The 22,062-nt window shown below is 41.6% G+C and overlaps 1 protein-coding gene across 3 annotated transcripts in view; it reads left to right on the top strand.

The window, feature by feature from the left end:
- Positions 1 to 22,062, top strand: part of PGLS (6-phosphogluconolactonase) — a 45,110-nt gene that overhangs the window by 3,869 nt on the left and 19,179 nt on the right. For all 3 annotated transcript variants that reach the window (XM_073622502.1, XM_073622503.1, XM_073622504.1), the window contains exon 2: positions 12,797 to 13,058. In XM_073622502.1, the coding sequence (XP_073478603.1) occupies positions 12,804 to 13,058 (255 nt within the window). In that variant the 5' untranslated portion in view covers positions 12,797 to 12,803. The remainder of the gene's footprint in view (positions 1 to 12,796; positions 13,059 to 22,062) is intronic.

The following is a 22,062-nucleotide window of genomic DNA, read 5'->3' as shown; positions in this document are numbered from 1 at the left end:
ACCGCGTTCTGGACGGTCGGACTTTGGTCGGACTTTGGTGTGACCGTGTGTATGCAAGACCGCTTGAGCGGAATTCCGTCGGAGTTCCGTTGGAGAAACCTTCGGAGTTTATTCCGACTGCAAAACCGGTCGTGTTTACGCGGCATTATAGCCACTTGCCGGACAGGATTTTTCTGGCACTTTTTGTTTACAAGTATAAATCAGCATTTTGTGCTAGAAAATTACTTATAACCCCCAAACTTTATATAATTAATATATGTGTGTATGTGTGTGTATATATATATATATATATATATATATATATATATATATATAATTTATTTATTTATTTTTTTTTTGCAGAGGATAAAATGGCGATCGCTGCAATGTTTTATGGCACATGGTATTTGTGAAGCGATTTTGCAAATGCATTTTTGGGGGAAAAAATAGACTTTAATTAAAAAAAAAAAAAAAACAATGGTTACCCCAATTTTTTAAAGCTGATGTTACGCCGAGTAAATAGATACCTAACATGTCACGATTTGACGCACACTCGTGGAATGGCGACAAACTACGGTACTTAAAAATCGCTGTAGGCAACGCTTTAAGCACCTTTACAGGTTACCTGTTTAGAGTTACAGAGGAGGTTCAATGCTACAATTATTGCTCTCGCTGTAATGTTTGTGGCGATACCTCACATGTGTGGTTCAAATACATATACGTGTGTGTCTATGCGTTCGCTTCTGTGTGCAAGAACAGAGGGATAGGGGCGCTTTACATTTTTTCTTTTTTTATACTGTCCGTTTTTACATTTTGTTTTTTATCACTTTTATTCCTATTACAAGGGATGAAAATGTAACGACACCCCGAGTATGAAATGGGTTAAAGCCGTTTAGGACATTCCATTTCCGAACACAAAGGCAGTTACCGAACACTCTAATCAGCAAGCAATCGAACAAGAAACCCATATGAATAATTCTTTCCCCCCCAAGTACGAGACAAGGCTCTGTACGGAGGGTCAAACGGGAATCAGACTCTTTTTTTTTATTTAGAACCAGAATACAGTCTTATATACAGTAGAAGAGGAGGTCCCCCCTCCTGCTCATATTACTCTAACAATACAACTGTAACCAGCAACAGAATTAACATGAACAAATTAACTAACCTCTTAAAGCAGCTGATATGACTCCGTGCCCTCGTGGGCATTGTATGTTTAATCAGGATTTCACTACAGGTCAGACTTGTTGTCACTGAGCCTCACACATTAGTATAAACACAGGACACCTTCTCACAATAGCAGGAGCTAATTACAATTAACAATACAAACCGTGATCTCCCCCGAGGCAACAAACTATAGTATGAGTAGACTGTCCGACTCCTACCCAGTTCTAGAGGCCAATGTGATCAGCTCTCTCAACTAACATGTTGAGTTCAGAATCAAACAAACCAAGAATAGTCTTTACATATATCCTGGGAGATATTGTGGATAAATATTACTGTCTCATTTTAAGTAATCCAATATATATTTTCTCAGTCACCCTGTGCCCAAAAGTGACTCCTGTCACAGAAAACATCCCTTGTATAGAAAAAAGGATTACTGATCCTCTTTATGGAGAGATATGGGGTCAAAAATACCCCAAATCTCTTTCTTTTTCTTTTAAAAGCAAAAGATCAAAAAAAAAAAAAAAAAAATTTTCCAGCCTGGACCGGAAGTGACGTCATGACATCACTCCAGTCTTCCAAGGCCATAGAGTCGATCAAAGAGTGTTAACTTTTTTGATCACCTATGGGAGCAGACAGCTGCACTGTCGGATCGTTTCTCTGGCAAACCGGCTACAACGATAAGCCCTGAAAGCACTGGTGAGCCGCTCGGACGGGTTTCATGAGAAAGCCGGTCGTCTGGTGAAAAAAATGGTACCGGGGTTATGGCTGATATCTTTAGCCATAATCCTGGTAAATCACTTGCAAACCGTAACGTATATGTATGTATTACGATCGGGAAGTGGTTAAATGTTGGAAGATGTGAATCTTAAAGTCTGTAAACCCAATCATTAAAATGTCAAGTTCGCTCTTATTATTATTATTATTATTATTATTATTATAATACAGGGTTTATATAGCTCCAACAGTTTGCGCAGCACTTTATAACATGGGGGGGGGGGGGGGGGGGGACAGTACAGTGACAATACAATTCAATACAGGTGGGATCAGAGGGCCCTGCTGGTTAGAGCTTACAGAAGCTTTGATAAAGGAATCCACAGCCTCTGCTCACGGTGAACAGCTTTAAACGTTTATATCCACTTGAAGACCAGGCCTTTTCTGGCACATTTTGTTTACACGTATCAGTATTTTTTGCTATGAAATTTCTTAGAACCCCCAAACGTTATATATAACATTATTTTATTATTATTCTTTTTAAAGCAGAGACCCCAGAGAATAAATTTGTTGGTTTTGCAATTTTTTTTATGGCACAGTATTTGGGCAGTGCTTTTTTAAAAGCAATTCTTTTGACAAAAATGTTTTCTTCTTCAATGCAAAAAATCACAATACATAACCCATTTTTTGGTAAAATAAAAAGTATGATGTGACGCTGAATAAATAGATACCTAACATGTCACGCTTTGAAGTTGTGCACGCCCATGTAACGGCAAAAATCCAAAATTTTACTGTCAATAGGCGATGCTTTAAAAACCTTTACAGGTTACCACTTTAGATTTACAGAGGAGGTCTGGTTGAGCTGACATTTGTAGAGATACCTTACATGTGTTGGACGTTTGCTTGTGTACGGGACTGGCGCGCGTTTGCCTTTGCGCATGAGCACAGGGGGGACAGGGGCACTTTAATATTTTTATTTTTACTTTTTTTTTTTTTTTAAATCAGAATAAAGTTTAACTTTACAAGCAACAGTACAACAAACATTCCGAAGTATTACATTTATACAATACCTTCAAAGAATACAAAGTAAAATAATGTTCTTGTACATAGCCAAAGCAGGTTTATAAAACCGATTGAACCTGAGATGTCATTAGTCGTTATATCTGATGCCGTGTACACACAGTCGAATTTTCCGACGGGAAATGTTGGATGTGAGCTTGTTGGCGGTAATTCCGACGGTGTGTATGCTCTATTGGACATTTGTTGGACTTTCCACCAACAAAGGTTGGCTAGCAGGTTCTCAAATTTTCCTCCAACAAATGTTTATTGTTGGACTTTCCAATCGTGTGTATCCAAGTCCGTCGCACAAAAGTCAACGAATGCTCGGAATCAAGTACTAGCCGGAAGCGCTCGGTCTTGTAAAACTAGCGTTCGTAATGACGATAACACATCGGCTCTCCGTACGTCTTGTACGTCACTATGTTCATAATTGTTGGCCAACATTTGTGTGACCGTGTGTATGCAAGACAAGTTGGAGCCAACACCCTTCGAACAAAATTCCATGTTTTTGTTGTCGGAAAGTCCGATCGTGTGTACGGGGCATGACAGTGTATGCATCCCTTAATATGTTTTAAGAAGACATTCTCATCATATCTCTTCCCCAGTACTTTAAATTAAACTCACTCCAAGGGTGTGGACACACTGAGCAGTTGAGTTCCCTTGTTAAGTCAATAGTCTGTCAAGAATTAGGTCTAACGGAGCCAAGCTAGGGGTAGCTAGCCAGCATCATCAGATCTTATTGAACCGGCTCGGGCTGCCTCTATGCTGATGTATCAAGTGCTCATATCGCAAAGTTAATCCCTTATTGGCTAACCACATCTCTAAAGTTGGAAAGGTTGCAAGATCAGCTTTCGAGCTTGGAACAGTGCTCTGGACACCGCCTCTCTGACAATAAGCAATAACCAATAAACACGGTTTACGGTCAAGGGAGATGGTTACTTGAAAAGTATTGTTGATGGTGTTTACTAAGCCAGTCCAAAACCGATGCAACTTTGTCACTGCCAAAGGAGATGTATCCGGTCCCCATTGGCTCCCTTGCATCTCACACACAATGGATTGAGAAAAAAGACAATTCCCCTGGGTGGACTTTACCGGCACTTGCTAATAAATTTTGAATAGTGAGTACATATAACAGAGTGTAAAGAGTAAAAATGATTTTTATTTTAACATAACATAGATTAAAAAAACATATTATATCATATATTCGATGGACCATATTACAGGAACAAAAAATAACAGTATTGTTACCAAGCAATTAATTGTACGAGGGCTCTTGTTCACACCCAACGCTTTTCGGAGTAAATACTATTTTTATCCTTCTTCAGGGATGTAGCACAAAAGAGCGCTTCGTCTAAAGTGGTTAAAATATAACACAATGAGTGGATTGTTATGACATATGGGTATGGGTATGTTTAGTCAATCTATGTTTAGGTAATGGGTCACTCACTTCTAATATGTTTCGTTGAATTACTTTAAAACTTCCGAATTGGAATAGCATTGGACATTGTTGCTGGTATAGTTATTATCATAGAAACATAATGGTTATCACTAGTTGGTATTATTTGTTGGAAGTCCCCTTTACTGGGACATAAAATCTCACCAACCCCCGTCCCTCCCGGGCGCGTGCAGACCAGAGCAATGTACTGAGGCAAGAGGAGAGGAAACCCCTAGAGGTAAAGTAATGTAGACAGAGTGAGTATTTATACGTATAATTTAAATGAAAATTCACAAATTAGGTATACAGAATATCAAAAAAAAAAAAGGGGGAAATAATGTTTATTACTATGAGGAGATCATGTATCTGCAATTTAAGGAAAGGATATATACTGTATATGTAATTGATAGTGTATCTATGTGTTTAGAATACATGTACATGATCTTGAAATTTAGGAATAAAGGCAACTTTAATTTATGTGATATTACTTGATTATGGTTATAGTAAGCCATTCACATATGGCATGGTGATATCATAGAATATTTATAATATTATTGGTAATAACATATATGCATATATGAATACATAATTTAAACAATAGTGAATATTATTATTATTAAAAAAATAAAATAAAATTAAATAAAAAAAAAAAAAAAATGTCCAATGCTATTCCAATTCGGAAGTTTTAAAGTAATTCAACGAAACATATAAGAAGTGAGTGACCCATTACCTAAACATAGATTGACTAAACATACCCATACTCATATGTCATAACAATCCACTCATTGTGTTATATTTTAACCACTTTAGACGAAGCGCTCTTTTGTGCTACATCCCTGAAGAAGGATAAAAACAGTATTTATTTCGAAACGCGTTGGGTGTGAACAAGAGCCCTCGTACAATTAATTGCTTGGTAACAAAACTGTTATTTTTTGTTCCTGTAATATGTTCCGTCGAATATATGATATAATATATTTTTAATCTATGTTATGTTAAAATAAAAATCTTTTTTACTCTTTACACTCTGTTATATGTACTCACTATTCAAAATTCAGAATTTATTAGCAAGTGCCGGTAAAGTCCACCCAGGGGAATTGTCTTTTTTTCTCATACATATGTAGTTATTGGATGTGGCACTGCTCTCTTTTTGCCTAGGGAAGCCAATCACCCTATCTAACACACAATGAATTTGGGTGAAGTCCAAGAGCAAACAATTGAAGTGGGGTGTGATGAACCCGCAATAATATATATAGTTGGGACAGTGTTTGGGGTACATTTAAAGAACAGCCGCAGACCGATTCCAGGGCCTCCGACCACTGGTCCCCGTCTATATCACCCACATCCTTCACCCATTTCAGTTGTTTTAATTTAGATTTTTTTTCGATCACTTTAATTGCTGTCATAAGGGTTGTAAACATCCTTGTGCCAGGTATTCTGAAGAGATCTGGGATTTATAAGACATAGTTGAGCGTGCCAAACCCTAGAGTCTTCAGGAGAAGACAGCGGCCACATAGGACCCCCCTAGTGTGTTAATGCATTAAAACAAAACTAAAGTGGTTAATACTCCCCTTTCCGACGATCCTTCACCTCCTGGGACAACGCGACTTGCGCATGCACAGTGGGGAGTTGACTTTGAGCCAGTAGTAAGTCAAAGCTGGCTTCCCACACTCAAGATGGACCCAAGGACTGGCGAAGAACCAGCCCAGGTGATGACAGCGCTGGATCTCTAGGTTGGTAAGTACCTGTTTATTAAAAGTTGGCAGCTACAATATTTGTAGCTTCTAACATTTTTTTTTTTCCGCAGAGGGCTGGAGTTCCTCTTAAAGAATGGGTAACCAGTCATTATGGTGATATGCACCAAAAGGCACCACAAATCCCTTCTCCACTACGATACTGCATGTGCACGCTAGTCATAATTGAGATACACATAAGGAGCATAGATAGTAGTTCAGTATTTTATTCAAACAGTTCTGTGCTTCATCAGTCCACCCTCTGCATTGTATCCATTATCTGGTGATCCTGGATGAGGTCTGCTGGAGATGCTGTAACCCCCAACTGCCTCTCACAAAACACTTAAATATACTAATAAGAAGTACTAAAAAGATTCTCACAGCTATTAATCAAATTCAACTCTGCCTTGGACGTTTGAGTTTGGTAATGCAGGAAGCATAGATTGCACAGTGCACTTCCTTTGTGGACATGTGATTGCAGTTGGTGTTCTTTAGCCACTTAACGACCCGGGCCTCTTTCTGAGATTACAAGTTAAAAACATTTTTTTTATGCTAGAAAATTACTTAGAACCCCCAAACAATAAATATATAATATTTTTTTCTAACATCCTAGAGAATAAAATGGTGGTCGTTGCAATACTTTCTGTCCCACCGTATTTGCGCAGCGGTCTTACAAGCGCACTTTTTTTTGGAGAAGATGCACTTTTTTTTAATTAAAAAATAAGACAACAGTAAAAGTAGCCCATTTTTTTTTTTTTTTGTTGATATTGTGAAAGATAATGTTACGCCAAGCAAATTGATACCCAACATGTCACACTTCAAAATTGCGCCCGCTCGTTAAATGGCGACAAACTTTTTACCCTTAAAAATCTCCATAGGCAACGTTTAAAAAAATTCTACAGGTTGCATGTTTCAAGTTACAGAGGAGGTCTAGGGCTAGAATTATTGCTCTCGCTCTACTGATCGTGGAGATAACTCACATTTGTGGTTTGAATACTGTTTTCATATGCGGGCGCTGCTTATGTATGTGTTCGCTTCTGCACGTGAGCTTGGCGGGACGGGGCACGTTGAAAAATTATTATTTATTTTTAATTTACCTTTTTTTTTTTTTTTTTTTTTTTTTTACACAGTTTAAAAAAAAAAAAAATCACTTTTATTCCTATTACAAGGAATGTAAACATCCCTTGTAATAGAAAAAAAAAGCATGACAGGACCTCTTAAATATGAGATCTGGGGTCAAAAAGACCTCAGATCTCATATTTACATTAAAAAAAAAAAATCTCTTTAAGAGCTATGGGCGAAAGTGACATTTTTACATCACTTCCACCCTGCAATGGTGTGGAGACATGTGGGGCCATCTTCCCCTCACTCGTCTCCATACCAAGCAAGGGAGAGGACCCGATCGTCTCCGCCGCTACCGATGGCTCCGGTAAGAGTTGGAGGGCACGGGAGAGCGGCAGGAGGGGGGGGGCCTCTCCCGCCATCGACAAAAGTGAATTAGCAGCGAATCCGCCGCAGAGACCACTTTTAGCGGAAACCAGTCCGCTCACTGAAGAAGAGGATACCGGGGTTATGGTAGCTAGCTGCTGCCATAAGAATGATCTTCCTCTTCAAAGTGCCGACGTATATATCGGCGTGAGCCGGTCCGGAAGTGGTTAGTAAGCAGGCACAGCCTTTGTAGAAAAGTCCGTCCTCTGCCAGCATGGTGTACAAGGGAACCTCTGCACTCTGTGGGGGTGCAGTGGTCTCTCTGCAGAGGTCCAGCATGCCCCTTACAGAGTCAGACCTTTTAGCTCTGCATTTTGCAAAGCGCGTGTTCCCCACTGATTTTACAATTGTAGCTGTGACTCAGCAGGGAGTATTTTAGGTTGTTCTCTGCTGAATGCTGGCAGGAGACAGGCTTTTTTATGCAGGCAGCTTTTTAAAGTAAACAAACTGTAAGATATTGAACGCCTTTTGTTTTGATGCCACTGGAATGTATTTCGTTTTTTTAGGGCCAGTTCACACCATATGCAGTCCAGTGATTTCATGCTTTTTTGATGCAGAAAAAAAAAAAAGTAGGTCATATGGTTTCCAATGGCATAGTTCACACCAGCGCGATCAGTTCCAGGATGTTAAAAAAAATGCATGTAGAAACTCATCCAGAACGGATCTAGAGTGTGTTTTTGTGGTGTGACCCAGCCCTTAGGGCCAGTTCACACCACATGCAGTCCAGTGCGTTTTTTTTCTACATCAAAAACGCATAGAAAGTAGGTTATGTGATTTTCAACGGCATAGTTCACACCAGTGCTTGCAGTTCCAGTGCGTTCCAGTTCCAGAAAAAAAAGTAGAACATGCTGCATTTTTTCTGCATTGGACTGTATTGGAACGCTGTAAAACGCATCAAAAACACACCTAAATCCACCAAAAACGCACTGCAACACACTTGTCCTTATTAATGGCCAGTTCACACCATAGAAATGCAGTCCGGATGTGTTCCAGGTGCTTTTCTGCATGCGCGTTTTTGATGTGTTCCAGTGCATCTTTTAAGCAGTCCAGTGCTTTTTTTCCCCTCCTCTTTTTTCTGAACCTTAAGTAATAAGCTGAATCAAACCCATTAGACCCCTTTCACTCTGAGGCAGTTTTCAGGCGTTTTGGTGCTAGAAATAGCGCCTGTAAAGTGCCTGAAAACTGGGGCGGTGCGCTTGCGGGACGTTAGAAAAAGTCCTGCAATCAGCATTTGTGGGGCGGTTTGGGAGCGATTGTATACAGCGCTCCCAAAATGCCCTGCTAATTGAAATGGGCAGCGATTCGGAAGCGCTTTTAACCCTTTCTTCGGCAGGGATTAAAAGCTCCCCGCTAGCGGCCGTAAATCGCCGCTTAAAAGCTGCTAAAATGAGTGACGCTTTAGCGCTGCCACGGCTCAGTGTGAAAGGGGTCTTCATTTAATGGTTTAAAAAAAGCATGCCAGGAATCATAACTGTCACATTTGTTTGTGCTCTCAACCAAACTGTCAATTTATCAAATGGCTGGTGTCATAACCGATCACATGTGCAACACCATGGCAGTTACACTTGAAACAGAGGCTTAAAATGGCAGATTCCTTGGCTGAAAGCAATGGGAGGGTTTCGTATCACTTTATTAATGAGCAGGGCATGACTTATTTGTTGGTACAGAATGTCACGTCAGGTTAGCGTTCTGGTCATATCATATCTGCTTTATGTGAAATACCCTGCATATAATTCACCAACAAACATACACTAAATTGTCAAAAGTTTTGGGACCCCTGCCTTTACATGAACTTTGTTTTTCGTCCGTAGGGATCAGTATTGAGTTGGCCCACCCTTTGCAGCTATAACAGCTTCAACTCTTCTGGGAAGGCTGTCCACAAGGTTTAGGAGTGTGTTTATTGGAATGTTTGACCATTCTTCCAGAGGCACATTTGTGAGGTCAGGCACTGATGTTGGACGAGAAGGCCTGGCTTGCAGTCTCCGCTCTAATTCATCCCACAGGTGTTCTATCAGGTTGAGGTCAGGACTCTGTGCAGGCCAGTCAAGTTCCTCCACCCCAAACTCGCTCATCCATGTCTTTATGGACCTTGCCTTGTGCACTGGTCCAAATCATTTGGTGGAGGGGGGATTATGGTGTGGGGTTGTTTTTCAGGGGTTGGGCTTGGCCCCTTAGCTCCGATGGAGGGAACTCTTACGGCATCGGCATACCAAGACATTTTGGACAATTTCATGCTCACAACTTTGTGGGAACAGTTTGGAATGGCCCCTTCCTGTTCCAACATGACTGCTCACCAGTGCACAAACCAAGGTGCAATTTGTACCACACCATGTCAAACTTTTTAGGGCAGCCCCTATTGCTATAGGCGTCTTTATATAATGAGACAATAAAAATGTTGCAGACTAAACATACTGTAGATAATGAATAAACAAGTGTCCATAAAGTGTGAACAACTAGTGCTGTTCTAAATAGTGCAGATGAATTCCTGGATGGAGATCCAGTAACAGTAAGTATAATTGATGTGCGTTTTGATCACCCAAGTGCACCTTCACCGATATCAATATAAAATGCCTCCTTACCAGAGGTCTAGACTCCAAATTACAGGTATACCCCACTTTTAAGTACACAATTGGGTTTATTTACTAAAGATGGAAAGTGCAAAATCAGGCTCACTTCTGCATAGAAACCGATGAGCTTCTAACCCCAGCTTGTTCAATTAGGCTTTGGTAATAAAACGTGGAAGCTCATTGGTTTCTATGTAGAAGTGAGCCTGATTTTGCACTTTCCATCTTTAGTAAATAAACCCAATTGTGTACTTAAACGTGGGGTATGCCTGTATAAGAGTCTAGACAGGTGTGATTTGCAAGTATAGAAGAGCCAATCGGCTTCCTCTATTATATTGCAGGTGGTGGTACTGTCATGGCTGATGGTAAAGTTTACTCCTTAGTAGGGCCCATGCAGAAAAGATAAAACAGCCACATAGTGTAAAACTGCTTGACAGTTTATTAAAAGAAATCAGTGCTAAACACTTACAGAAACCGGGTACAAAATGAGCATTAATAGATCCAAGACACCCTTGAAGTTGATCGACCAGTATACAGGATTGATGTGCGTGGTACCTCATGGACATGGACTCCAACCAACGCGTTTTGTTAGAATGTGGGTCTTTATATAATAGTAAAGCTGCATTGACCAGCTGTTTCCATAAGTTGACCATTAGAGAATTAGAATTTTTCCAAGTAAGGGTAATGGACTTCCTGGCGTAAAATAATAGCAGCCCCAAGAGTGTTTGTTCAGCCACTGTAGGGGCGAAATCTTCCACTAAACCTAGTAGGCAGACACGTAGGGAGGGGTGGAAATGTGATTCTTGAGACCAGATGAATAACGCAGACAACCTCCTCCCAATATTGAGTGATAGCAGGACCAAAATATGTGGGTAAAGTCCCCCAACTGGTGAGAGCCAACTATCTTAAATATACCTTTTCATAATCTGATAAACAGCATATTTAGCAGAATGAAATTACAATTTGTTAGATACCAAATATGATGCAGATCTTCCGTTACCTTTTTTTGGGAAGTCTAGTGTGTCTCATTGGCCGTCTGAATTTTGGAATATATGCACGGTCAGTGTCCTACCTAATTGATCTCTTATAACCATTTTTCTTTATTTATTTTTGATTAACAACATATTGTCATTGACATTTGTAACCAAAGTATTATAACATTCATAGAACATAACTTTAGTATAGGCCAAGTCTCAACAAATATTCATGTGTAGTAGTACATGACTTCAATAAGACCAAAGTAATGCTTCTATAAAACGTATTAGCAAAATTTTAATTTTTTTATGTACAGCTATGCTTGTTCTGGTCTGGTAGAAGGAAGGCCACTGTATGAATCAGTGAGGGGAGGGGGGTGGGGGGGGGGCAGAACGCCTACGGTAGAGTCATCCTGTAACAATGCTTTGTATTTGGAAGTGAATATAAAGTAGTACAAGGTTTTTTTAATTTGTCATGTATACTTTTGTCAGAGGCTATTCGGTTTTTCATTTGTTAAATTACATTGATTTTTTTTTTTGTCACCCACATGGCAACGGAAGGTGCGTGAGATTGTTTCTAAGACCCAGGGAGGCTACTTTTGGCCACATTGATCAAATGAGGATGAATTGATCTCCTGTGTATTAATTTAGGAATATTGTTATGATGCAATAAGAAAAAGACTGGGTCATGTAGGAGAGGGTAATATAGATTTTGAACAGCAATCCAGAAGGGCTGGATAATGGGGCAAGACCAGGAGATATGTAAGATGTTATCTGAGTCTGAATTGCACCTCCAGCACATGTTTGGGATGGATGGGAACATAGTACATGACACCCCGTACTTTACGTGCTATCGGGTCAAGATTTTTAAAACACACTTATGCCTGTCCAGGGTTGACTCTACCCAGGGTTGACTCTTGCAGTGGGGAGGCAGTAAAGGAATGTGGATGGATAAATATCCTTGCTGACGAGGACTGGGCAATTTGGAGGTACCGTCACTTTGCTTGTAATGGACAGGTGACCGTGTCTTTTTAAACTGACCATGCACACCTTGTGATATAATTGTACAATTTCCTTAAGATCTACCAAAAACGATGTAGTGTGAGGGCCTTACTGATTAGATTTAATTAGAAACTATAGACCAGTCTTTTCCAAATTTATCAACACGGGAACCCTTAAAATAACGTTACGGTATCAGGGAACACCTCCTAAAATTGACTAAATCTACAACTCGTGCTACATTAGTTGTATGGTCAGTGGGAAGAATGCGCCCTACACTTGTGGTCATTGGGAAGAATTACCACCTTACAGATGGCTAAAAGGGTCAATGGGAACTTATCTGAGATGAAAAAATTGCTCATTGATCAAGGAACCCCTAGCAACCTCTGGAGAATCCCTGGTTGAGAAACCCTGATATAGACCCTCACATTATGTAGTTGTGTAGTAGATCTGAAGGAGATTGTACAAATAGATGGTAACATACATAGCCAGCTTTAGATTTACCAAAACTATGTAATTTGAACACAAATTTAAACAATCCATTCAATTTGCTTCCAATAAAACAGACCTTATGTAGTTGTTGGTAGATCTAAAGAAGATGTACAATTCCATTATATAGTGTGTTATCAGATTTAGGCTTTTAGTATTTGAATATCTCTGTATAATGTATTATTGGTGGTTTCTTTTCTCCAGATCCGTGATGTCTTCCAGTCGTCAGATCCGCGAGTTCCCCTCTCCGGCAGAGCTTGCGCTTTCTTTGTCACAGCTCCTGGTCCATGAATCCCGGGGGAAGAGTAACTTCAGCCTGGGACTGTCTGGAGGGAGTCTGGTACAGCTGCTCAGCCGGGAATTGCCCAAAACAGCCGGGCTCAATACAGAGGGCTGGAAGGTGGCCATGTGCGACGAGAGGCTTGTTCCCTTCACGGATCCTGAGAGCACGTATGGAGAGTATCTGGTATGTAGCTGGCTGGGGAGAGACTTTGCTAATGTGTTCACTATAGCAAGTAGTGTGGTTACAGCTGTCAATATGAAATTTGAATGCTAAAAAAACAATCTATAGTCATCTACACTGATAATGGGAATGAAATGCACACTGTGAGGTCTCCAGGAGCCTTAAATTTCAGGGTGCACCATTATGCAACTATCAACTTCCTCCCTCGACGTTCACATTTGACCCTTTCCTCCCTGTCCCTCACTAGCGGTCAATTATTGTGAGGGGTGACCTTACTGACCAGTAGATGGGATGGGAGAGGACAAAGCCAAACCCTAAATGAAGGTCAGTAACTCTGAAAATAACAAAGACAAGTACAGTCTGCAGTTAGCATTCTCAGAAGGAAGGACCGGCAGGTGTGTCCTGCATATTTTAATCTCATGGCAGGTTTGCTTTAAATCTGCCATGAACACTATGTTGCCAAAAGTATTGGGACGCCTGCCTTTACGCGCACATGCGCTTTAATGGCGTCTTAGTCCATAGGGTTCAAAATTGAGTTGGCCCACCCTTTGCAGCTATAACAACTTCAACGCTTCTGGGAAGGCTGTCCACAAGGTTTAGGAGTCCCAATACATTCTTCCAGAAGTGCATTTGTGACGTCAGGCACTTATGTGGATGAGAAGGCCTGTTTCACAGTCTCTGCTCTAATTCATTCCAAAGGTGTTCTATTGGGTTGAGGTCACGACTCTGTGCAGGCCAGTCAAGTTCCTCCACCCCAAACTTGCTTATCCATGTCTTTATGAACCTTGATTTGTGCACTGGTGCGCGGTAATGTTGGAACAGGAAGGGGCCATCCCCAAACTGTTCCCACAAAGTTGACTATTGTAGTCAGGCAGTCACAACACCCATGGCTGCCTGAGTTCAATGGCGCAGGATGCAGTCACACTGGAATCTGAGATCTGATAGGGTGCAGTCACTCTTCGTCCAATAATATTCTACCTGGCTTAAGCCGGCCGTACATGGATCGAAATTTGGCCGGTTCAGCAGGGACCAGACGAATTTCGTTCTGCGTGTGGGCAGGCTGATTGTACCCAAGTCAGTTCATCTATTGACTTGCGTAAACCATCCTGTCTGATTTTTGGCATGCAATTACAGCCAACGGCTAGAGCCACTATCAGTTATCAGTGTCTTCTGCCACCCGGGAGAACAACATAGAGCTGCGAAAGGGGTTCTCTAATCAACACTGACTGTGTTCATGGGGAAATCAAACATTTTTCTTTTCTTCCACCTGTGATGGAAGGAAAGAAAATGGAGTAATCTGTGGCCTGCTTAAAGCAAAGTTCCACCCCCCATGAAAAATTTTAATTCAGCAGCTACAAATATTGCAGCTTCTGACTTTTAATATATGGACACTTACCTGTCCAGGGAGCCTGTGATGTCGGCACCCCAGCCGATCTTCGTATCGACTGTTGGGTGCAGCCGCCGCCTTCCTGGTATAAGAACCCGGCAGTGAAGCCTTTCGGCTTCACAGCTGGTTCCCTACTGCTCATGCGCGAAGCACGCTGTGCTTTCTAATTGGTCCGTCGGCGGAGCAAAGAGGAGGGGGCTGAGCTTCCGAGAGACTGGGCCGCGGCCCCGTATGCCGGAAGTGGCTAACAGTACCTGTCAAAAACAAGTACCCCCCGAAAGGGGGCCAAATGTAGCACCGGAGGGGGGGAAGGAGACAGGTAAGTGGAGGTTCCACTTTTGAGTGGAACTCTACTTTAAGTCAAAACAAAATTTGTGACTTTTGTCTCGCTGGGTGGTGCTTCCAGAGCCAACCATTTCTTGAATTTTGGCCAATTCTGCAGGAATCAGACAAAATTTGAACTGTCTATGAGGGCCTTAAAGCAGAACAAATGTGGATTTAAGTCCAAACAATCACGACTATTGAGTCACTGACTTTGAACAAACTTCCAGGAAGGGACTTTCGAAATTTCAAACTTCACTGGCTGCCTGCTTGTTCCAGGTGAGTGACTCACCAGGTAGTGACTTAAGGGTTCAGATCCTAGCTCCAGCCTGCACCTTTAAGAATAAGTCTGTAATGGCCGTTTCAGTATTTTCATACTAATAGGTTCCCTTTTTAATTAGAAAAGTATGGGGCTTCCTCTCGCTGGCCCTTTTCTGAAAATGCTAGTTGTCTGGCTTTAATACTACAGATCTTGAAGAAAGAATGTTGTAAAGGGTGCCAGTAGAGTGTCAGAATTGCTTATCTGTAGGTTTGTTTGAGGTCAGCGAGTAAGTGGAAGCATCACCATGATAGTTGGGGAACTATTACTTTCAGAAGGCAAGGTTAGCAGCGGCACTTTCCATGGTTCTCTGAAGACAGGTGTACTTAAAGGGGATGAAATTACATCAGCAGGAATAGTGCTGTCTGGTCCCTGTGATTTGCCCGGCCCTGATTTATCATTCATTAGGCTCAGATGTCTGTTTGCAGTGTGACGCTGAATTGGCCTTTCTGTGGCTCAGTACGGTAATCTGCTCGTTCAGCGCGGGTCACGGTAAGGCCAAGGCATACACAGAATGCCAGATGGCATAATAGTGTTTTGATAGGGAGTGCCCTTCTGTTTGCGTTTAACTTGTGTGATAACGTGGGTGTCAGTTTTCAGTAAATTCCCCATGCTGGAAATGACTTCTCAGCATGAATTAACATAATTGATTCAATAACTGCTACCAAAATGTGCTTTTTATTTATTTATTTTTTTCCTTTTATTTGCATCAAAACTGTAGCACCTCTGACACTCAAGGTGAAGAAGCTTGATTAAAGTAGTGCAATACAGAGCAACCTGCTCACAATTTTTGTTTTTAAAACCGTATTAAACCCAAAATTGAAAATGGAATATATTGCAGCTTACCAATCATTAGATGTGGTGGCTGCATTAGTTTTCTTTTTTTAGTCTTTTTCCCTCTGTTTTCACCTGGTGAGCTGACTAGTAGTAGCTTTCATTCATAAATGGATACAGAGCAAGACCAGAGGGATCAGCTTAGTCCTGCAGATTACACAGGAAGAACGCGACTCTCCCTGCGTAATCGTCAGAGCTCACTGGCAGCTAGGCATTGTGCTCTGTTTATTGGGTTCTCCTGAAATTGAGGAGGCGACTGTCACTCAGCGCCAGCAGAGCAGATTGGTACAGCTTACAAGGGGAGAGCTGTAATCTGCAGGACTGAGCTGTCCTCAGTGCCTTCAGCAGCTTGGCGCCCATGGAGGGTGCCTATTCTGCTTTTCTATCAACCCGGTTTTGTCACTATATAACCCCATTATCAATTCATTATGTGCAGAAGCAAAAAAAGAAGTGAGCCTTAGACCCCTTTCACACTGAAGGCACTTTTCGGGCATTTTAGCGCTAAAAATAGCACCTGAAAAGTGCATCTCAAGCCTCCCCAGTGTGAAAGCCACAGTGCTTTCACACTGGAGCTGGAGTCCTGCAAGCAGCGTCTTTGGGGGGCACGGGAGTGGTGTATACACCGCTCCTGCCATTGAAATCAATAGGCAGCGCTGCTGAAGCGCCTGCATAGCGCTTCGGCAGCGGCGCTTTGCAGGCGGTTTTAACCCTTTCCTCGGCCGCTAGCGCGGTTAAAAGCGCCCCGCTAGTGGACGAAAAGCGCAGCTATAACAGCTGTAAAACTAGGGGCACTTTACCGGTAACGCGGCCCGTGCCCCCGTGTGAAAGGGGTCTTGGAGCATACATATACTGTATTTATAAAATCTCTTATATGCCTTAAAAGAGAAGTGCAGTCAAAGCTATTTTAGCTATACTTCTGTAGGGCACAGGAGTGCATTTTGTTTCTGCACCCCGTGACCTCTTTTCAGCTGACAGCGGATTAAAGTTTGCTGTCAGCTCAAGTCCAGGATTAACAGACGAAACGCGTCGGGTCCATGCTCTATCCCGGAAGTTGTGTTGTATATGCTGTTGTTTCCTGCTGGCTAATATGACAGGCTTTTGGAGGTGATGTAAGTTTTCAACCATTTTTACATAAAGTTACCAATACCGTTTTTCAGTAGGTGGAGGCTCTTTTATGTTTACATGGTTCATCGGAATGCTTAATATAATCAAGTGAGTGGCAACCCTGACGGAAGGCGGTGACACGCGATACCTACTGAATAACCTATGTAACCATTGTTTGGATTACACACGCCTTATTGACTCAATACCATGGTATCTGAGTCCACTTGTTCCAGTAAGCACAGTACCCGTATCGGTGGTGGATGTACACTCAAGGGATGTGCTACTGGGACTGTCACTACTACCATCTTTTATCACTCTAATCACATTGGAAATTATACATTCTGGACAAAAATCTATTTACATTAATTCTGCATACACTTACTTTACTTGTCCACATCCATGTTTCCAGACGTATCCATTAGTAATGTCTTACTTCCTGGACAGACTTTAGGTCATGACACAGGAAGGAGTTGACCAGCTGACCTCATTAGCATACACCCTGCATCATCCACCCTCCTATTCCCAGCTGCACCTTTTTTAAATGAAATGCAATCAATCAGTGCTCACCCTTCTCACTAAATAGATAATATACAATCAGATTGCATAGTGTATGGCCATCTTTATACAAGTACATAGAAGGGAGTGGACAGAAACACTCAGCTGTCAAGCCCCGTTCACAACTCTGCATTGCGGGAACTCGCATTCCCACATGCGTCCTTTTTTTTTTTTTGCGAGGTGGGGAGGCGTTTTGGAGCATTTTCACTTATCACACATATTGCGGCCCATCCACCTGAATGGGCTGCTCTACACACAGAAATCGCCCCAAAGAAGCTTCGCAACTTTTTTTTATAGAGTGGAGCTTGGTGCGTTTTTACTACGATTTTTGGTGTAGCCCATTTCTGAAATGCAAGGAAACTCACAGATGTCAGTGGAGCCTCATTGTTCTTGTGTTACGGCACCAATTTCACTTTCAGAGCGCAATCACATCGAACATAGTGGGAGCGAACGTTTTGTGGCTGTTTTTTCCTGTGACACGCATAGGGCAGCCCGTTGATTTCAATTGGCTGCACTACATGTGGCTTATGGGACATTTTGGCATTTTGTGGGGTGCATGTTTTTTTTACTGTGCGTTTTGCAGCATTTTGCCCCTCGTTTTTTCACAGGCAAAATGTGTGTTGTATAGTATATGGCCACCTTTATACACCTAAAATTACTACTTTTGCCATGTGAAAAAGCAAAGGGCAAATGCGGCAAAATGCAATGCCCAACAACAAAGGCAAATTTGTTGTTGGGCAGATTTAAAAATGCAAATAGCGGCAATAATGTAGTAAAAGCAAAAACAAAAAAATCTGCTTTTCTGCAGCTCCTCCGTTGAAGTCTGTTGAACCAAAAAAGCAAAAAAAAAAAAAAGCAGTGTTGTGCATTTAAAAAAAAAAGTCCCTGACTCTTTCCAAAAATGCACAAACATGCATTGATGTTAATGTGTTCCATAGGAGCCCATGCTAAAAATAATGTCCTGCGTTATGGCAAAAAAGCATGAAAAACGCATTGATGTGAATGGAGCCTGAAGGTCCTTGTTCAGGTACTTTCTGTTCTAGGGTGATTACGTTCTGTCCCTGGCTTCCTATTGTACACCTGCGTGGTTATCATGTCACATGCTCTCCTAATGGGGGCTACAAACAGCCATACCCACACACATTACACAGGCATGATTCAGCAATAGACCTGCCCTGAGAAATTTTAGTGCCACATGCTGGAGGGCAAGATGTAGCTGTAAAGAGGCTGCGGGAGATCAACAGTGCCAATGTGCAATAAAAGATAAAAAAAAAAAAAAAAAAAGGTGAAAACTGTATTTTAAGATAAAAGACAAACTGGCAATTGCTTATAATACATAATGCATTTGAAAATATCATTTGAGATTTACCTCTACTGTAACATAATGCAACAGTCCTGTCAGTTTTGGTCACATGATCTTTGCTGAGCGGGTAAATGAGCCAATCAGATCTTGCCATTCGTTGGCAATCACATGACCCAGTGTTTAGGTTTTTACAGATGTGGCCGGCACAAATGGAGCTCAGCGTCTTTTCTCGAAGATTAGGAAGTCATGCAGCTCATCTATCATTATTTATTTATCAATCTCTGCAAATCCATTTTTATGGCTTTACATTAACGTTGGATTAGAGGTCCATTTAACATACCAGTAGGCAGGCTGATAGGTGACCTCACACTGCGGCATGAACATGATATTTCATAATTAGAACCTTACAGAAACAAGACCGGCTTTGCAATGCAGGAAGTTGCAGAAAGCTTGTACAGAATGTGAATTGTATTCTTCTGTTAAATTTTAACCCTTTTGCTACCAGAGCCTTTTTTGCATTTTTTTTTTTTTTTAACGTTTAAAACAATTATTTTAGGCCTGAAGATTACTTAAAACCCCCAAAACATATTTTCTAAAGAGTAAATTTAGTGGTAGTTCCAGATCTTTATGTCACATGATATTAGCCCGACAGTTTATCGATCGCAATATTTCCGTAACAGATACACAGAGGCTTGGTGCACACTGCTGCGACTTGGGATGCGACTTGCGAGACCCCAAGTCATGTGACATGTGAAATCCCATGTTGGTCATTGATGGCTGCCTTAGCACTACTGAAATCAGTCCGACTTTAGAAAAGGTTCTTCAAGGCGACTTCTATCTGACTTGTGCCCATAGATTTTAATGGAAGCTGAGTGGATTTGATTTAGATTACTAGTAAAAAGGGCTTGATTTAAATCGACTGGATTTATATCATAATTTTTAAAGAGCAGCTGTCATCTCTGTCCCGCAGTGGCTCCTCCTCTGACCCGCTGTTGACTCGCCGACAGTCCCATTCACTTTAATGGGACGGCTGGTGATGCAGCAGTGACACAACAAGGTGAGGGACGTGGCGGCAGCAGGTGAGTGGATGCCCGCTAACAGGCCCCGCCATGATGGATCTGAAATGACAGGTGCTCTTTAAATATAAGGACTCATTCTTGCTGGTACTTGGAATCTTTAATATTTGCAAACAAAATGAAGGTTTCCTATTTGGAATAATAGGCTGTCAGGTTTAGTAAAACAGCGATATCAGAACCGAGTCAGTCATACAATTTGTAGTGTACATAGGTTTGCAAAGCAATGGGCTAAAGCAAGGGTCTCCAGACTTTGTAAACAAAGGGCCAGTTTACTGTCCTTCAGACTTTAGAGGGGGCCGGACTGTGGCCAGTGGCAATAGAACATTTTTCTGGTATCAGGGGGAGTAAACAGTGCCCAATCTTTTGTATTAGGCGGAGGAATATCACTCCATTGTTGATGTCAGTGGCAGGAATTATGCCCCATTTTTGGTGTCAGAGGGCGGAATAGTGTCTCATATCAGTGGGATGAATAGTGCCCCAAGAGCCGGATAAAGGCAAGCAAAGGGCCGCATCTGGCCCTAGGGCTGCAGTTTGGAGACCCCTGGGCTAAAGGAATATTCCTGAACTTTGTTTTATCTCACGGTTACTGTGAAATTGTGTGAATGCATCAATGCAGTGCATGTTATCTCAGCTTGCAGAGCTTGGATTTATTGAATGAGTTTACCAAAAATGTAAATATTGCAGAATTTACAGCGTCATGCTACATAACTAAGCTTCATTTCATGCTGAATAAATTAACTTATTAATGTATCTTCAATAGAAAACTATCCTTAGAAAGATTTTTACTTCAAAAGCATTTTATTAAAATAAATTTGATAAAAATCAAAAAAATCTGATTTAAATAAAAATTAAAAAAATCAGATTTATTTATTTATTTATTTTTTTAAATCCTTGATTTTTATCCACCCTGAATGGAAGGAAGTTGCCTCCAAGTCAGATCCTCATCTATATTGATGTGATTTGGATCCGACATTATAGGAAAATTACCCAGGCATTCCCAGAAAGTTGCTTCAAAGTCATATCAAGTAGTACTCAAGTGGTCAGCGAATTGCCAGGAAGTCGCCTGGCAAAGTCGCACTGTAAATCGCATGACTTTCAGGTCGCGGCAGTGTGATCTGAGACTAAAGTTAATTTTAGGGCACTAAAACACAATATATTACCCCATTTTTGGCAAAAAAAAAATGGTGCAGAGTAAATAGATACCCAACATGTCAAATCTTAAAATTGTGTGCGCCTGTGAAACTGTGGTTCTTAGTAGGAAGGGGAGATCAGTGAATGTTACCTGATCTCCCTCCCCTCTACCCAGCAGCACCCGAAATGCCTTTCCCAGGTCCACCAATGGGAGCTCGGGAAACATGGCGGGGGTGAGGGGCAGGGGCACAATGTTGATAGGGTGTGCCGAAGAAATCCAGCAGCTGTATAGAGCACTTCCATCAGTCAGCTTGTCAGATTAAGGGCCAGTTCCCACTGCTGCAATGTCAGACAACGCATGTGATTCGCACCACACTGCTGTGCAAATCACATGCGATGTCTGTGCGATGCTTGTATGGCTGAATTTACATCGAATTCGGACCAAAGTCATGCAGGACCCCCTTTTTTTTTTTGGTCCGCTCCAGAATCGGATCGCATGGGTATTTACTTGCACAGATTCTGTGTACAACCCACCACTGCTGCCGACCTATGACATATGTTGGTGGCAACAAAAGATTTAAAGTGGAACTAAACTATATCTGAGCTGCACAAACCAAAAGCACCATTTAATTCATTTTTAATATTCACAGCAAACTGACTCATCCATCCATATCTCCATGCTTTATTTTGCTAAGAAATCACTTTTGAAAAACGCCCCCTGTAGCATTTCTGGCTGCTGCCATCTTAAAGAGGAAGTAAACCCTGATGAGTTTACTTCCTCTGTTTCCCTGCAAAGGTAAAGCATAATGGGCTACTATGCATCGCATTATGTGTCACTCACCTGACACAGAAGCCTGCGATGTCACCGCTGTCCCCTCTGCTACGGAGCGTCCATCTTCTTTCGGGGTATCGTGGCTCTGGCGCTGTGATTGGCCGGAGCCGCGATGACGTCACTCCCGTGCATGCGCAGGGGAACC

This window comes from Aquarana catesbeiana, linkage group LG03 (genome assembly GCF_042186555.1).
Source record: "Aquarana catesbeiana isolate 2022-GZ linkage group LG03, ASM4218655v1, whole genome shotgun sequence".
NCBI lineage: Eukaryota > Metazoa > Chordata > Amphibia > Anura > Ranidae > Aquarana > Aquarana catesbeiana.
The sequence above is the reverse complement of the archived record's forward strand: the minus strand, read 5'-3'. Positions and strand labels throughout refer to the sequence as shown.